The 16,229-nt window shown below is 47.9% G+C and overlaps 1 protein-coding gene across 8 annotated transcripts in view; it reads left to right on the top strand.

Moving 5' to 3' along the window:
• LOC130379825 (uncharacterized) overlaps positions 1–16,229 on the top strand; it is a 91,891-nt gene that overhangs the window by 10,818 nt on the left and 64,844 nt on the right. Inside the window, exon 1 of one of the 8 annotated variants that reach the window (XM_056586898.1) lies at positions 1,996–2,237. The exons of 5 other annotated variants lie outside the window; for them this stretch is intronic. In XM_056586898.1, coding sequence (XP_056442873.1) covers positions 2,210–2,237 — 28 coding nt within the window. In that variant the 5' untranslated portion in view covers positions 1,996–2,209. Of the gene's footprint in view, positions 1–1,995; positions 2,238–16,229 lie in introns of those variants that run through there. 2 more of the 8 variants (XM_056586897.1, XM_056586887.1) reach the window with 2 other exon arrangements.

The raw sequence follows: 16,229 nt of genomic DNA, 5'->3' as shown, positions 1-16,229 counted from the left end.
CGAGCGCCACGTGTGTGTGTGTGTGTGTGTGTGTGTGTGTGTGTGTGTGTGTGTGTGTGTGTGTGTGTGTGTGTGTGTGTGTGTGTGTGTGTGTGTGTGTGTGTGTGTGTGTGTGTGTGTGTGTGTGTGTGTGTGTGTGAGTACACACACTGTAACGCAAGTGTTTCTTGCCGGTTCTTTGACGTGTCTTGTATTTCCACAACGAGACTGTCGTGGGGGTTATCTCAGCCATGGTTGAGAAGGAATTGGGGAAAGGAACTTTGGCTTTGACTCGCTGAAGTACATGAACTGCGACATGCCGCCGTTGCCGCGAGGCACCATCGCCCGGCAGCGGGCAGCCGGCAGCGGGAAGCCGGCAGTGGGCAGCGGGCAGCAGGCAGCGCCCGGTTCAGTTGACTTCAGGTTGATGTGAAAGTGGAAGAACCAGAGACGTCGCAGAACCCGACAAAGTCGTTTGTGATTAATAATATCGTCTGGAGGCGCACACAGCTTTTGGCCGTGATAATGTGTATTAAATGATACAGATTTCTATGTATTATATGATATTATTTAGATATAGAGCTCCAGGACTGTAACGCAAGTGTTGTACACTTCCTCGTCGGACTCTCGTCTCTGGTATTTCTACAACGAGACTCGTATTGGGGGTTATCTCAGCCAAGGTTGAGAATGAATTGGGGGGAAGGAACTTTGGCTTTGACACCCTCAAACACATGAACCACGACATGGAGGAGAAAGGGATTGTTTTTTGCGAATGTCTCCCGCTTGAGCCCCGCTGAGGGACCACCGCCGGAGGCGGAGGTTCCTAAGACCGGCAACGATCCCTTTCTCCTCCTTGTCGCGGTTCAGTCTACTTCACTTTGATGAGGACGTTGAAGAACCAGGAACGTCGGAGAACCCAACAAGGTCGTTTGAGATTCATAATATCGGCTCACACAGCTTTTGGCCGTGATAATATATATTATATGATATCTATGTAGGCTATATGATAATATTTAGACATAGAGCTCCAGGACTCCCGTGTGTTCTAGAATATTTACAGAACACGGCTAAAGGCTGTGTGCGCCTCGCCATTGCGATACATCCACTGTAAACAGAGCGCATGGTACCGTGGCTGCAAGCTGCTCAGGGCCACACCCCCACCCTCCTCCTTGACCCGCCTCGCTCCTCCTTATTTGCATTATAGCTACAGACACCTAAACAGCGCATTTGGGGGAAGCTCAATGTACGACTGGCTCGGAGTGGCTGTAACTCTGCACCACGGCTGAATTTCGGGAACTTCTTTGAATACTGTGTTAGTTGCCCACTAATACCTATATTAAAGATAATTAAATTATTAAATAAAATTAAAATTAAATAAATAAAATAGCGTGTCATGGGACCTTTAACATCTCGCATCACACAGTCCTTTTTCCATCAGTATTTCAAGCGAATCGACATCGACAGAATGATTATAGCGAATTAAAATTGTGTCACAATGCCCCGTGTTAAAGCGCATTTTTCTGACCCGCTAGATGATTTTCCGTTGTCAATGCGCATGCGCGACATTCTATATCGCTTCGGCCGTTTTCCATTACTTTTATGTCGCTAGAACTTTCCCAAAACCACCTCTGCAGAGCGAATTAACTTAGTGCGACAAAATCGGCGTCAGAGCGATATAACCCTTTTTCCATCACATATGTCGCACTAACTTTTGATGCGCATCATTTTAAAGCGCATTATCTTTTTGATGGAAAAAGGACTATCATAGGCTCAGGGCCGTTGCTACAATTCCTGGGCCCCTAGACAAGATTTACTGATGGGCCCCCCTGCGCTGACGGGGGGGGGGGGGGGGGGGGTGGAAGGAGCACATTGTTGACCGGGGAAAGCAATTGTTGACGGGGGGTGGAAGGACCAGGGAGAGCAATTGTTGACGGGGGGGGGGGGGGGGGGGGGGGGGGGGGGGGGGGGGTGTACTATGGAAGTACTATGGGCTGGTGATATAATAATAATTTAGAATAAGAAAAAAAAAAAAAAAATTTTTTTGTGGGCCCCCCCTGGGCTGTGGGCCCCCTGAATCGTCATCACCTTTCACCCCTTATCGACGCCCCTGCATAGGCTACTAAAAGGAGGCGCCACCCAGTAGCGCTTTATAGAGCTGACACATTGAGGAAGAGATGGCTGTGGAGACAATAAGAGCCAACGGCATCATCCTGTGATCGGTTTGTTGGAAATGATCTCTGCACTTCTGCTCCTTCTAGGTAAACTTTTCCCCGTTCATCGAGTAGTTGTATTTTTCATAGCTCGGCTTCAGCACAATAGGTCTTGTATTTATTTTCTTCATTTTACTTGAGTATTCAGCAATATAACGGCGGTGTGTGTGTTTGTTTGTGTCTGTGTGTGTAATAGTAGGCTTACTCTGCGTTATGATTGGTAATATACGTCGTTTATAGTTGGAATGTATCATGGTGTAATAATTGCGTAAATGTTGGCTATTATTCAAGCACAATAGCGTGCCCCTTCATTTCGGTGGGGCAGAGACTGGCGTATGACCACACCCACAATATATATATATTTTGCAACCCAGTCTCACCAATATGCGTACAGATCGCACGGTTTGACACTTTCAAAATGCGTGCAGTACATACGCCAAATGACCATTTCGCGTGCATATGATACGCAAAACCCAGCATTAACTACTGTGGAGGGCGGATGCGTCCATTTCGCGTGCATATGATACGCAAATCCCAGCATTAACTGAATGGGAAATGCAATATTTTAGGACAGATTCACCATTAAACGTGTTTCTAATGACATTTCTAGCGAGAAATGTACTTTTTCCTTGAATAATCTTCAGTCAGTGAATGTGTATGATCTTTATTAATCTTTATTATCTGAATGGGAAATGCAATATTTTAGGACCGATTCACCGTTAAACGTGTTTCTAATAACGTTTCTAGCGAGAAATATACTTTTTACTTGCATAATCTTCAGTCAGTGATTGTGTCTGATCTTTAGTTTTATAGTTATTAGGAAGATTTTATCGGCTCGCTCGCATGTTTCAACGACGTCAGGTTGTTCAACCCAGTCGCCAAGAAAAAAACGTCAGTGGTGTACGTTTCCATGAACACTGGATACGTAGCATTTCAACGTAAAAAATAGCGTGTTATACCTACAGTATCCACGTGTGCCGCTGTGGAGGCGGGTTTCGGGGTTTGGGTTTCACGGCTTTCGCGGCAAATTGTGGACACGATTGTTTAGGGGGGGGGGGAGACTGTTGTTGACCGGGGAGGGGGGGGGGGGGAGAGACACGTTTGTTGAGAAACGTTAGTTGAAGGGGGGGAGGACACGTTTGTTGAGGGGGGGGGAGACACGTTTGTAGGGGGGGGGGGCACGCTCGACAACGAGAGTTGGTTTTTATTGAACGCTCGACAACGAGAGTTGGTTTTTATTGAACGAGACTTCAACACGGAACAGCTGCGCGAAACGATGGTCACGTCACTCTCGGTGACGGTGTCGACAATAATGAACACACGAACAATGTTAATAGAACAACACACAACCACATAACATCCCGAACCCATTAACCCCACTTAATCCTAACAACAAAACAAGTTAACAAAAGCCCCATTTGTCAACTGAGAACCCCAATTCCCAGAATCCCCCGCGGCTCCGGAACACGGCGTAGCTTATATTAATCTTTATTATCTGAATGGGAAATGCAATATTTTAGGACAGATACACCATTAAACGCGTTTCTAATGACATTTCTAGCGAGAAATGTACATTTTCCTTACATAATCTTCAGTCAGTGAATGTGTATGATCTTTATTAATCTTTATTATCTGAATGGGAAATGCAATATTTTAGGACCGATTCACCGTTAAACGTGTTTCTAATAACATTTCTAGCGAGAAATATACTTAGCTCACGTGCTTCCGGCGTTTGTGTTATTAAACTGTTACTTTATGTAACTTTTAATGATATCATCTTGTTAGAAACACGTATATCTGAGAGCCAACCCAGTCGCCAAAATCATACCTACGTTGACACTGTACGTTTAGTGAACACTGGATTACGTCGCATTTCAACATAAAATTGCGTGTTATACACACACACACACACGCACGCACAAGCACAGACACACACACACACACACACAAGCACACACACGCACGCACAGACACAGACACACAGACACAGACACACACACACACACACACATACACACACACACACACACACACACACACACACACACACACACACACACACACACACACACACACACACACACACACACACACACACACACACACACGCACACACGCACACGGTGCATTTCGCTGCTAAAACCACAACAAAAAAATATTCCCTCAAATATTATTACTTTCAAAACGTTGGCCAAAATGGCCAATAATATCATTTTTTTTTGGGATGCTTCTAGGACATTTTGGGTGGATTTTGAACGGTATGTGGGGGGCACGTTTTTTGCAGGAAGATCTGGCTCCACCCCGGCGTGGTGGCGTCTCCTTTTGACCTTTTGACCCCAGACTTCTGGGGGAATAGCTGAATCAATTCATTAGTCAATCAGAAGCATGTAAATATCTTTCCGGTGGCGGAAGAGGACAAACAAGGTATCCTTCAACATCTACGCTTCCAGGCGATTGCAACGGTGCCACACATGAGCATATTCGAACATGTTTAATGGTAGTAATTAGCTGTCGAAATTGGAGGCCTTAATCAATACTGAGCAGCTATTGATTTGCTTCCCGATAAAGATTTGTCACAAATGACATGTTATTTAGCATCTACACGTTGAGCTGAGTCCAATGACACCAAGAACGACACTCTAGCTAATGGTAACATGTATTTTACATGGTACACCTAGGTCTAGGACATGATCTCGGTGTAGCAAGAGGCCGAGCTTGATCTCATTGGACTCAGCTTAACGTGTAGATGCTAATTAACATGTAATTTGTCAAAAATCTCCATCGGGAAGCAAATCTATAGCTGGTCATTATTGATAAAGGCCTCCAAAATCGACAGCTAATTACTACCCCGAAACATATTCAAATATGATCATGTGTGGCACTGTTGCAATCGTCTCGAAACGTAGATGTCAAAGGACACCTTGTTTGCTCTGCTGCACCACCGGGAAGATATTTTCATACTTCTAATGGATTGATTCATATTTTAAGGTTCTCGGAGTGAGACTTTAAGTGGCTGCAGCAGAAGTGTTGCGACGAAAGATGATATCAAGAGATTTATAGAATATTCCCATTCACATTATGATTCTTCGTCGTAACTTCCGACCAAACATCCTTTACATTCACAGAGCGAAGATTATGAAAGTCCAGGCTCAGCAAGTGCTCCATCTCGTTGCACCTGCACCCAGCGGCTCGCTTGCAAGATTTTGGCCTGAAGTTCTTCCCAGACCTATACCCTAACATTCCAATATGCATATCTGAGAATCAGGCCTCTCTTCAATAATGACAAAATGTAATGAGAGAAATACAGATTCACTTTTTGTTATCTCATAAGCGGCGTGGTGCCGGCTCCTTTTGACCTTTTGACCCCAGACTTCAAAGACGTGGCCACAGGCCAGCGGTGTCTACACACATTAAGCCACAAATGTACACCTCCATCCCGCAAAAAATGGGGCCTAGAAACTAACCTCTGTCTTATGTACATTGACTGTACTGTTGGAGGTCACGCCCCTTTTCCAGCCTTTTCGAGATAGCTAGGGATGCTAAAATGTTGACACACATTTCCCGGGGCCCCGAGAACGACATATGCAAGATTTGTAGTTCTAGCCCATAGAGAAAAAAAGTTTTCCCAAATGGACTGTCATTTGGACAAAGCCCCTTCAGAAGTGTTGCCTGCGAGACCTAATGGTTCAGAATGTGGTGGAAAAAAGGTTTTTGAGATAGGAAGGTCCTACCGCCCTGAAATTTGAATACCATATTCTAGGGCCTAACTGGGACCCCCGCACCGAAACTTGGCCCGGTCGGACCCCGAGGGCAGGAAGGGGGGGCCCTTCCTGCCCGAGACTTGGCGCGGTCAGACCCCAAGGGCAGGCCCCCCCTTCCTGCCCTCGGGGTCCGACCGGGCCAAGTTTCGGTGCGGAGGTCCCAGTTAGGCCCTAGAATAAGGTATTAAAATTTCAGGGCGGTAGGACCTTCCTATCTCAAAAACTCTTTTTTCCACCACATTCTGAACCATTAGGTCTCGCAGGCAACACTTCTGAGGGGCTTTGTCCAAATGACACTCCATTTGGGAAAACTTTTTATCTCTAAGGGCTAGAACTCCAAATCTCGGATATGTCGTACACGGGGCCCCGGGAAATGTGTGTAAACATTTTAGCATCCCTAGCTATCTCGAAAAGGTCGGCAAAGGGGCGTGACCTCCAACAGTACAGTGTATGTACATAAGACAGAGGTTAGTTTCTAGTCCCCATTTTTTGTGGGATGGAGGTGTACATTTGTGGCTAAAGGTGTGTAGACACAGCTGGCCTGTGGCCACGTTTTTGAAGTCGGGGGTCAAAAGGTCAAAAGGAGCCGGCACCACGCCGCTTATGAGATAACAAAAAGTGAATCTGTATTTCTCTCATTACATTTTGTCATTATTGAAGAGAGGCCTGATTCTCAGATATGCATATTGGACTGTTAGGGTATAGGTCTGGGAAGAACTTCAGGCCAAAATCTTGCAAGCGAGCCGCTGGGTGCAGGTGCAACGAGATGGAGCACTTGCTGAGCCTGGACTTTCATAATCTTCGCTCTGTGAATGTAAAGGATGTTTGGTCGGATGTTACGACGAAGAATCATAATGTGAATGGGAATATTCTATAAATCTCTTGATATCATCTTTCGTCGCAACACTTCTGCTGCAGCCACTTAAAGTCTCACTCCGAGAACCTTAAAATATGAATCAATCCATTAGAAGTATGAAAATATCTTCCCGGTGGTGCAGCAGAGCAAACAAGGCGTCCTTTGACATCTACGTTTCGAGACGATTGCAACAGTGCCACACATGATCATATTTGAATATGTTTCGGGGTAGTAATTAGCTGTCGATTTTGGAGGCCTTTATCAATAATGACCAGCTATAGATTTGCTTCCCGATGGAGATTTTTGACAAATTACATGTTAATTAGCATCTACACGTTAAGCTGAGTCCAATGAGATCAAGCTCGGCCTCTTGCTACACCGAGATCATGTCCTAGACCTAGGTGTACCATGTAAAATACATGTTACCATTAGCTAGAGTGTCGTTCTTGGTGTCATTGGACTCAGCTCAACGTGTAGATGCTAAATAACATGTCATTTGTGACAAATCTTTATCGGGAAGCAAATCAATAGCTGCTCATTATTGATTAAGGCCTCCAATTTCGACAGCTAATTACTACCATTAAACATGTTCGAATATGCTCATGTGTGGCACCGTTGCAATCGCCTGGAAGCGTAGATGTTTACATGCTTCTGATTGACTAATGAATTGATTCAGCTATTCCCCCAGAAGTCTGGGGTCAAAAGGTCAAAAGGAGACGGCACCACGCCGGGGTGGAGCCAGATCTTCCTGCAAAAAACGTGCCCCCCCACATACCGTTCAAAATCCACCCACAATGTCCTAGAAGCATCCCAAAAAAAAATGATATTATTGGCCATTTTGGCCAACGTTTTGAAAGTAATAATATTTGAGGGAATATTTTTTTGTTGTGGTTTTAGCAGCTAAATGCACCGTGTGCGTGTGTGCATGTGTGTGTGTGTGTGTGTGTGTGTGTGTGTGTGTCTGTGTCTGTGTGTCTGTGCGTGCGTGTGTGTGCTTGTGTGTGCTTGTGTGTGTGTGTCTGTGCATGTGCGTGCGTGTGTGTGTGTGTGTATAACACGCTATTTTATGTTGAAATGCGACGTAATCCAGTGTTCACGAAACGTACACTGTCAACGTAGGTATGATTTTGGCGACTGGGTTGGCTCTCAGATATACGTGTTTCTAACAAGATGATATCATTAAAAGTTACATAAAGTAACAGTTTAATAACACAAACGCAGGAAGCACGTGAGCTGCTAGTTTAGCGAAAGCAACCTGACGTCGTTGAAACATGCGAGCGAGCCGATCAACTCCTAATAACTATAAAACTAAAGATCAGACACAATCACTGACTGAAGATTATGCAATTAAAAAGTATATTTCTCGCTAGAAATGTTATTAGAAACACGTTTAACGGTGAATCGGTCCTAAAATATTGCATTTCCCATTCAGATAATAAAGATTAATAAAGATCATACACATTCACTGACTGAAGATTATGTAAGGAAAATGTACATTTCTCGCTAGAAATGTCATTAGAAACGCGTTTAATGGTGTGTCTGTCCTAAAATATTGCATTTCCCATTCAGATAATAAAGATTAATATAAGCTACGCCGTGTTCCGGAGCCGCGGGGGATTCTGGGAATTGGGGTTCTCAGTTGACAAATGGGGCTTTTGTTAACTTGTTTTGTTGTTAGGATTAAGTGGGGTTAATGGGTTCGGGATGTTATGTGGTTGTGTGTTGTTCTATTAACATTGTTCGTGTGTTCATTATTGTCGACACCGTCACCGAGAGTGACGTGACCATCGTTTCGCGCAGCTGTTCCGTGTTGAAGTCTCGTTCAATAAAAACCAACTCTCGTTGTCGAGCGTCCAATAAAAACCAACTCTCGTTGTCGAGCGTGCCCCCCCCCCTACAAACGTGTCTCCCCCCCCCTCAACAAACGTGTCCCCCCCCCCCCCCCCCCCCCCCCCTTCAACTAACGTGTCCCCCCCCCTACAATCGTGTGTCGTCGTCCGTCTATGGTCGTCCCCCCTCAACAAACGTGTCTCTCCCCCCCCCCCCCCCCTCCCCGGTCAACAACAGTCTCCCCCCCCCCCCCCTAAACAATCGTGTCCACAATTTGCCGCGAAAGCCGTGAAACCCAAACCCCGAAACCCGCCTCCACAGCGGCACACGTGGATACTGTAGGTATAACACGCTATTTTTTACGTTGAAATGCTACGTATCCAGTGTTCATGGAAACGTACACCACTGACGTTTTTTCTTGGCGACTGGGTTGAACAACCTGACGTCGTTGAAACATGCGAGCGAGCCGATAAAATCTTCCTAATAACTATAAAACTAAAGATCAGACACAATCACTGACTGAAGATTATGCAAGTAAAAAGTATATTTCTCGCTAGAAACGTTATTAGAAACACGTTTAACGGTGAATCGGTCCTAAAATATTGCATTTCCCATTCAGATAATAAAGATTAATAAAGATCATACACATTCACTGACTGAAGATTATTCAAGGAAAAAGTACATTTCTCGCTAGAAATGTCATTAGAAACACGTTTAATGGTGAATCTGTCCTAAAATATTGCATTTCCCATTCAGTTAATGCTGGGATTTGCGTATCATATGCACGCGAAATGGACGCATCCTCCCTCCACAGTAGTTAATGCTGGGTTTTGCGTATCATATGCACGCGAAATGGTCATTTGGCGTATGTACTGCACGCATTTTGAAAGTGTCAAACCGTGCGATCTGTACGCATATTGGTGAGACTGGGTTGATATTTTGAGCTACATTAAAACATGTTAACTAAACTAATTGTGACTAATTAGTTTAAAAATAAACTAATAGCCTAAGCCTAATGTTACTGCACGCTGAAGTGCCATCCGCCACAATCGTCATATGATGCCCCTTATAGGGAAGTTATTTCTTCCATATTTTATTTTAACAGGCTTAGCGAGTGCATTGCAAATAGGCCTACATGAAAAGTGGAAATACAAGTCATCAATCAAGCAGACCTTCGATTTGGAACTTGGCCCGACGATGTGTGCAAATCTCTCAATAACAACTCTTTTGAAATCAGATATTTCTCAATAACAGCTGTTTAAATCAGGTATGAAATCAGGTATGCAATTTGAATACCTGCTGAAATAAATAAATAATTAGTCTTCAATGCCGAAAGATACAGGCGGAGTAATTCGATTTTAAACAACAACAGTCCTAGAATATGACCATGGGGCAGACTGCTTTACGACCATATGGGCGTCTTATGCCGCTTTTCCACCGCACATGTAGCTCGACTCGACACGACACGACACGACTCGACACGGTAGCAGCACGGGTCCTTTTCCACCGCAAATAGTACCTCCTGGACGTGGGCGGGGTGCGAATTTTTTTTTTGCAGGGTGGTAGCGGGAAGCTCATCCCTGATTGGCTGGGACTTGTATGCTGGGACTTGGCTCGCTGGGACTTTGTCAGAGGGCTTGTGTGAAAATCACGAACGCAAATTAATTAAACGTTGTTATAAATCAACACGAATAAGGTGACGCATGATACCCACCTACTACACGGCAACTCTATAGCTACCTTTCTGTAAGCACAAACGTTAGCTCACTCGTCTAAAATCCCCTGTGAAACTGTTATGTGTCGCAAGGGCTACTGCAGTAAATCCTTTTTGTGTTTATTATACAACTCTATAGCTACCTTTCTGTAAGCACAAACGTTAGCTCACTCGTCTAAAATCCCCTGTGAAACTGTTATGTGTCGCAGGGGCTACTGTAGTAAATCCTTTTTGTATTTATTATATTTTATAACGTTATGTATAGCGCATCGGCAAATGAATTAAACGTTGTTATAAATCAACACGAATCATTTTAGCAATAATGTGACACATGATACCATACCCACCTACTACACGGCAACTCAATAGCTACCTTTCTCTAAGTACAAACGTTAGCTCACTCGTCTAAAAGCCCCTGTGTTTTTTTTTTCTAATTGTTTGTCCATCCATGTCTTGATATTTCCATTAAGATTCCATTCTGTTCTGTTTCTAGAAGTGGTGAGCATAATGGCAGGATTTATTAAAGCTTGCAACATTTGCCAGACCCATGTCAACTTTGAGGAGATGGAGCTGCTGGAGGTTAGGTGTAGATGGATAAGAATAAACCGTATGATTTCTGATATTCGTTCATAGTGGTTCTGCCACACCCCACAACCAATTACATTATAGAAAGAAGGGCCATAAAATCTGTAGACCTATCCATAGAATATTTTCGCGTAGGGCTACATGAATTTTAATATTGATTTTCACCTATCAATCCACCTACTACACGGCAACTCTATAGCTACCTTTCTGTAAGTGCCAAAACAAACGTTAGCTCGTAATGCTAAAAACAACTATTGTATAACATGTGTCACACTATTGATACAATGATTTGTGTTGATTTATAACAACGTTTCATTTATTTGCGTTCGTGATTTTCACGAGCCCTGTGTTTTCACAAGCCCTCTGACAAAGTCCCAGCGAGCCAAGTCCCAGCCAATGAGGGATGAGTTCCCTCATGAATATTCACGAGCTTCCCGCTACCACCCTGCAAAAAATAAACTCGCGGGCGGGGTGGGCTGCGCGAAAGGGCCGTGACGTATTTTTGTACGCGACGCAAACAACACCTACGCAACCCACACATGGACAGAACCCACATAACAACAATGGAGGACATCGATGCGATGGTATTCGTGTTCGTATTATTAGCTGGCATGTTGAAGAAGTTGAAGAAGTGGAATATGTTGGCTGCGGCGCTGCTATGGCTGTTACCAGCGTGGTTGCCATGTCGTTCTCGTGACTTCGTCACACTCTCTGGCCAATCAGTGGCCGGCCGTCTGCCGACGTCACCTTTTAGCATCGGCTCAGCTCGCTTGGAACCTAGAGCGAGGCGGTACTAGAAAAAGCAGCCACTTCAGGTACCAGATACCATGTTTTCGCGGTGGAAACGCAAAAAATGCGAGCTGAGTCGAGTCGTGTCGAGCTGGTACCATGCAGTGGAAAAGCGGCATTATAGCGCTGATTGCAATTCTTATGGCAGCCTGCAGGGTTATGCGAGAAACATACGGAGGGACGCGGTCGTTGAGCTCCGCCGCCCCACATTGCATGACACGTTAAACTCAACTAGAATCGCCACCATCAATTTGATATCAACAGACCAAAAATAGTCGGAAAGCCTACAGAAACTATAGATAGTTAATGTGACAATCACATTATCAAAAATAAACTTGGAGCAATGATTTACTGAGGAACTTTTTTTTTTGGGAGCATACTTTTGCAGGGAGTTCGCCGCCCCACCTGCCCATATGGACGGCACATTAAAAGCGTGTTAGAACGGTTGGAAAAACGGGTAACATTTAGAAAACGGGTAAAAGTCACCATAAGGCCCTACTAATAATAATGGGTTCTTCAGTGAATAAACCTTTATAGAACTGGCAGGGATGTGTTGTCCTCTCCGGGTGGAGAGCAGAGCGCTGTCCTCTCAGCCCTGTTCTGCCGTGCAGCTTCATCACCACTTTTCACCATGCTCACACCAGCCATTTGCTTTATTATAATTAGAAGTTGGACTACTCGCGTATATGGCAGCGGTCTTTCTTCGGAACATTGAAGCCCTTCTGTATAGAAGCAAACATTTGTAACGCGGAAACTATTTCGTAGAGTTATTTGATCAACTCCAACTCTTAAAGGTTGCGTAGGTGATTCGCTTTTTTGGCCATTTTTGCAAAATTACTTGAAATCCTTATCATAACCCGCTTACAGCCACTGAGTTAGAAGTACTGACATGAAAATTAAACTTGTCAATCATCTGTGGAACGGGCAGGGCTCGAAAAACTCCAGCCAATCATTTGGATTGCCACCTCGTTGCATTGGACAGTAAGTAGGCTACGTCAATCAAACGGTCGTACTGCACTCCCCCTCCCCCGCGCCCCGCGCGCGACCCCTTCGTGCGGTACTCGTGACCCAGAGCTCGTGACCCAGAGCAAGCTCCTGTTTGTTCTATTTCATGTAGGCTACGCCGTCTAGGCTTCGCCTTATGGGCTTGTCCCGTGCGCGCGCCTGCGCGCGCTGAAAATTCAAACTATGCACCTATCAGCATGGGCACCGCCCACATTTCCCACGGTATCGTGTCTATATAACGCGGTGTATACCGTCGCTCATCCTCCCTTTTCTTTCAGCACTTGTGCTTATCAGCGAGAAATTGAGAACTACTATTAAGAAGAAGATGAAGACTTAAACACGGATCTCCCGAGCCGGTGGCAGCGGCTCGGGCGAGGCCGCGGACAAACGGCCCCTTTTCAGGGCCACCTGAGAGCGCTCCTGGAGCTAGGTCCTTTTCAGGACTCCTTTGCGCCTCCTGTCCCGCCTCCCTGGCACCGGGTGACGGGCACTTGGCGTGCTCTGTGTGCCTCGGCACCGACCACGCCGAGGCTGCTATGGCGGCCCCCGTCTCCTGTGTCGCCTGCCGGGAGCTGCCTGAAGAGGGGATCCTCTCCAGGCATCTCTTCTTTTCCCCTGCGGTGGACCTGACGCGATGGCATCATCGACGCCGACGACGACGCCTCCATGGACGGCGACTCGGCGTCCGGTTTTTCCCGCTCTCGGGTTACAACCGCCACCGTCGCGGGGAGATCATGGGTGAGGCGGCGGCCATCAAAGGGTTTCCCATGCCGGCCCCGCCTCTCGCCCCCGTATCTGACGATATGCAGGGCGAGTGCTTTCGCACCCCATCTGCTTCCCGGCGGGTTACCCCTTGTTCCCGCCTGTGCAGCACTTGTTTACTGCTGCAGGTGGGGACCCTTCTACCCTGAAGGCTCCGGTAAGCGAGGGGGATCCCTCGCCTGGAGCCTCCACTGGCAGCGCTTCTCTGTCCGGGCGCCGGATGGCGCCCTAACGAAAAGCCGCTGCCCCCCGACCGCCTCCAGAAGCAGATTGTCGGCCTAACGGACGTTAGGCCGACAATCCGCGACGGCGGTCAACAACATCGCCCTGCTCTCCTCTGCCATGGTCTCCTTGTTTGCTGACAGGGAGGCCTACGGCCCGGAGGAAGCCGTGAGATGGCTGGCGGTTTCCCGCTTTTTCCAGCGCCATCCTCCAGCTATGCCAGCCGATAGCCGTTTCGGCCGGCCGGCATATGGCGTGGGCTACCATGATTCAAAGGGTCATATGGCTCTCCCACACTGCGGTGCAGGAACGAGAGCGGGCCGGCCTCGTCCAGGGTCCACTAGCGCCTGATGGCCTATTTGGTCCCCGGTTCTCCGAGGTGCTCGCGCACCAGCAGTCAGTCCGTGAGAATCGTTCCCGGTTCGGGGCGATTCTCACGTGCTCCTCCCACCAGCAGGCTGGGAGGAGGCGGGGTCCAGACCGGTCCCAGTGTTCCAGGGGGCCGCCTCCGATTCCTGCCCCGGTGCCGCAGCAGCCGGGTAGAGCAGCGCCACGGACCGGTAAGTTCCGGAAGCTTGCTCCTACTTTTTCTTTCCCTATTAAAAAAAAAAAAAGAAAAAGTAAAGACCGTTCGGCCGAACAGCGGTAGGCTACATGGTACCTAAAGAGCGATATTCCTCAGGCCACCTGCGTCCTACGCTTGTGGTGCGTTCCTCCATGTTGCCTCTTCCCCCCTCTCAGCCCTGTGGCTGTAGGGTGGCGGTCGGACGGCGTGTTCACATGGCCTCTGGTTCACCTGCTTCTAAGAAGCGGCGTCCCTTGGAGCCTCGTGGACGGATCAGAGACTCGTTGCACGAGCCCGTGGATACGGCCGCTTGTACCGGTCTCCTGGTTCCCCACATTATAGGTGAGGAGATGGGTCCGCGCGCTGTGGCTACAGCCTGCGGACAGGTGCTGCGGCCGGACGGCTCGCTCCCTGTTCAGCGGGCACGAGCGCGACGTCTAGACAGCTCGTTGTTTTTACAACTGCTAGTTGTGGTACGTCTCCTACGCTCGCTGAGCCTCCTCCCTTTCATGGGGAGCCCCCCATGGTTCACACGCAGTGTGAAGGCGGTAGGGGCAGAGGAATACGGGTTATTCCTGGACGGTCTTCCTCAGCTGTCGGCTCACCCTCTCTCCAACCGCTATGCGTGTTGGCAAGAGCGGTGCATTCTGCCATCGTGGTTGGACACCACGTTGAGATGGGGCCATCCCATACAGTTCAAGCGTTGTCCCCCACCCTTTATGGGGTTGGTGGAGACCACGCTACGGGACCCGGCTGCGAGCACGGGTCTTGCAGCAGAGGTGGCACGTCTCTTGGTAAAGGGGTCCATCACTGTCGTTCCCCCCCACGAGTCTCACCTAGGTTTTTATTCCCGCTACTTCCTGGTTTCCAAGAAGTCAGGGGAAATTAGACCTATTCTGGATCTTCGCGTGTTCAACAGATTCGTTGCCACGAGGAAGTTCAGAATGCTCACGGTCGGAGCATTGTTCCGGTGTGTGAGAGAGGACGATTGGTTCACATCCCTGGATCTCAAGGATGCTTACTTCCACGTCCCTGTTCGGCAGGCGCACAGGAAGTTTCTCCGCTTTGCCTTTATGGGGATGGCGTAGCCTACGAGTACCAGTGTCTGCCGTTCGGCTATTCCCTGGCTCCGCGCACCTTCTCGAAGTGTGTGGAGACGGTGTTGGAACCGCTCAGACGTCAGGGAAAGAGGATTATTTTCTACCTAGACGATCTGCTTATTCTGAGCAACTCAGAAGAGACCGCGAGAAGGGACACCATGTTGGTGATAAACCATCTCTCCTTCCTGGGTTTTGCCATCAACTGGGAGAAGAGCTCCCCGCTCCCCAGCCGGCAGACAGTCTACTTGGGGCTTTGCCTAGACTCAGCCACCATGACTGCGATGCTTTCGCCTCCTCGGCGAGACGCCATCCTGTCGGCGCTCTCCCGTTTTCACGTTCGCAGAAACGTGACCGCACTGTCCACCATGCGCCTGTTGGGGCTGATGGCAGCTGCCCACCCCGTGGTCCCCCTGGGTCTGCTTTTTATGCGCAGACTCCAGCGGTGGTTTGCTCAGGGTGCTCAGGGTGCTCCTCGTCCCCCGTTCGGTGTCGCCAGACCTGGAATATTGGAAAGGACCCTCCGCCCTTCTCAAGGGTGTTCCACTGGGCAGGGTGGCGTCCTACGTAGTGGTCTTCACGGACGCCTCGTTGACGGGTTGGGGAGGAACGTGCCTCTCTCACTCGGTCGGAGACGAGTGGCGCACGCCCCCTACAGCACACATAAATGTGTTGGAACTCGACGCAGTGAGGAAAGTGCTGTTGCATTTCTTTCACCTGGTGCGCGGCCGCCACGTTCTGATCAGGACAGACAGCGTGTCGGCGGCGGCGTACATCAACAGACAGGGGGGAGTCCGCTCCCCTGCTCTCCACCGAAAGGCGGTCGAGCTCTGGCTTTGGGCTCATCAGTATCT

This window comes from Gadus chalcogrammus, chromosome 3 (genome assembly GCF_026213295.1).
Source record: "Gadus chalcogrammus isolate NIFS_2021 chromosome 3, NIFS_Gcha_1.0, whole genome shotgun sequence".
Taxonomy (NCBI): Eukaryota; Metazoa; Chordata; class Actinopteri; order Gadiformes; family Gadidae; genus Gadus; species Gadus chalcogrammus.
This window is presented reverse-complemented; position numbering and strand designations above follow the sequence as displayed.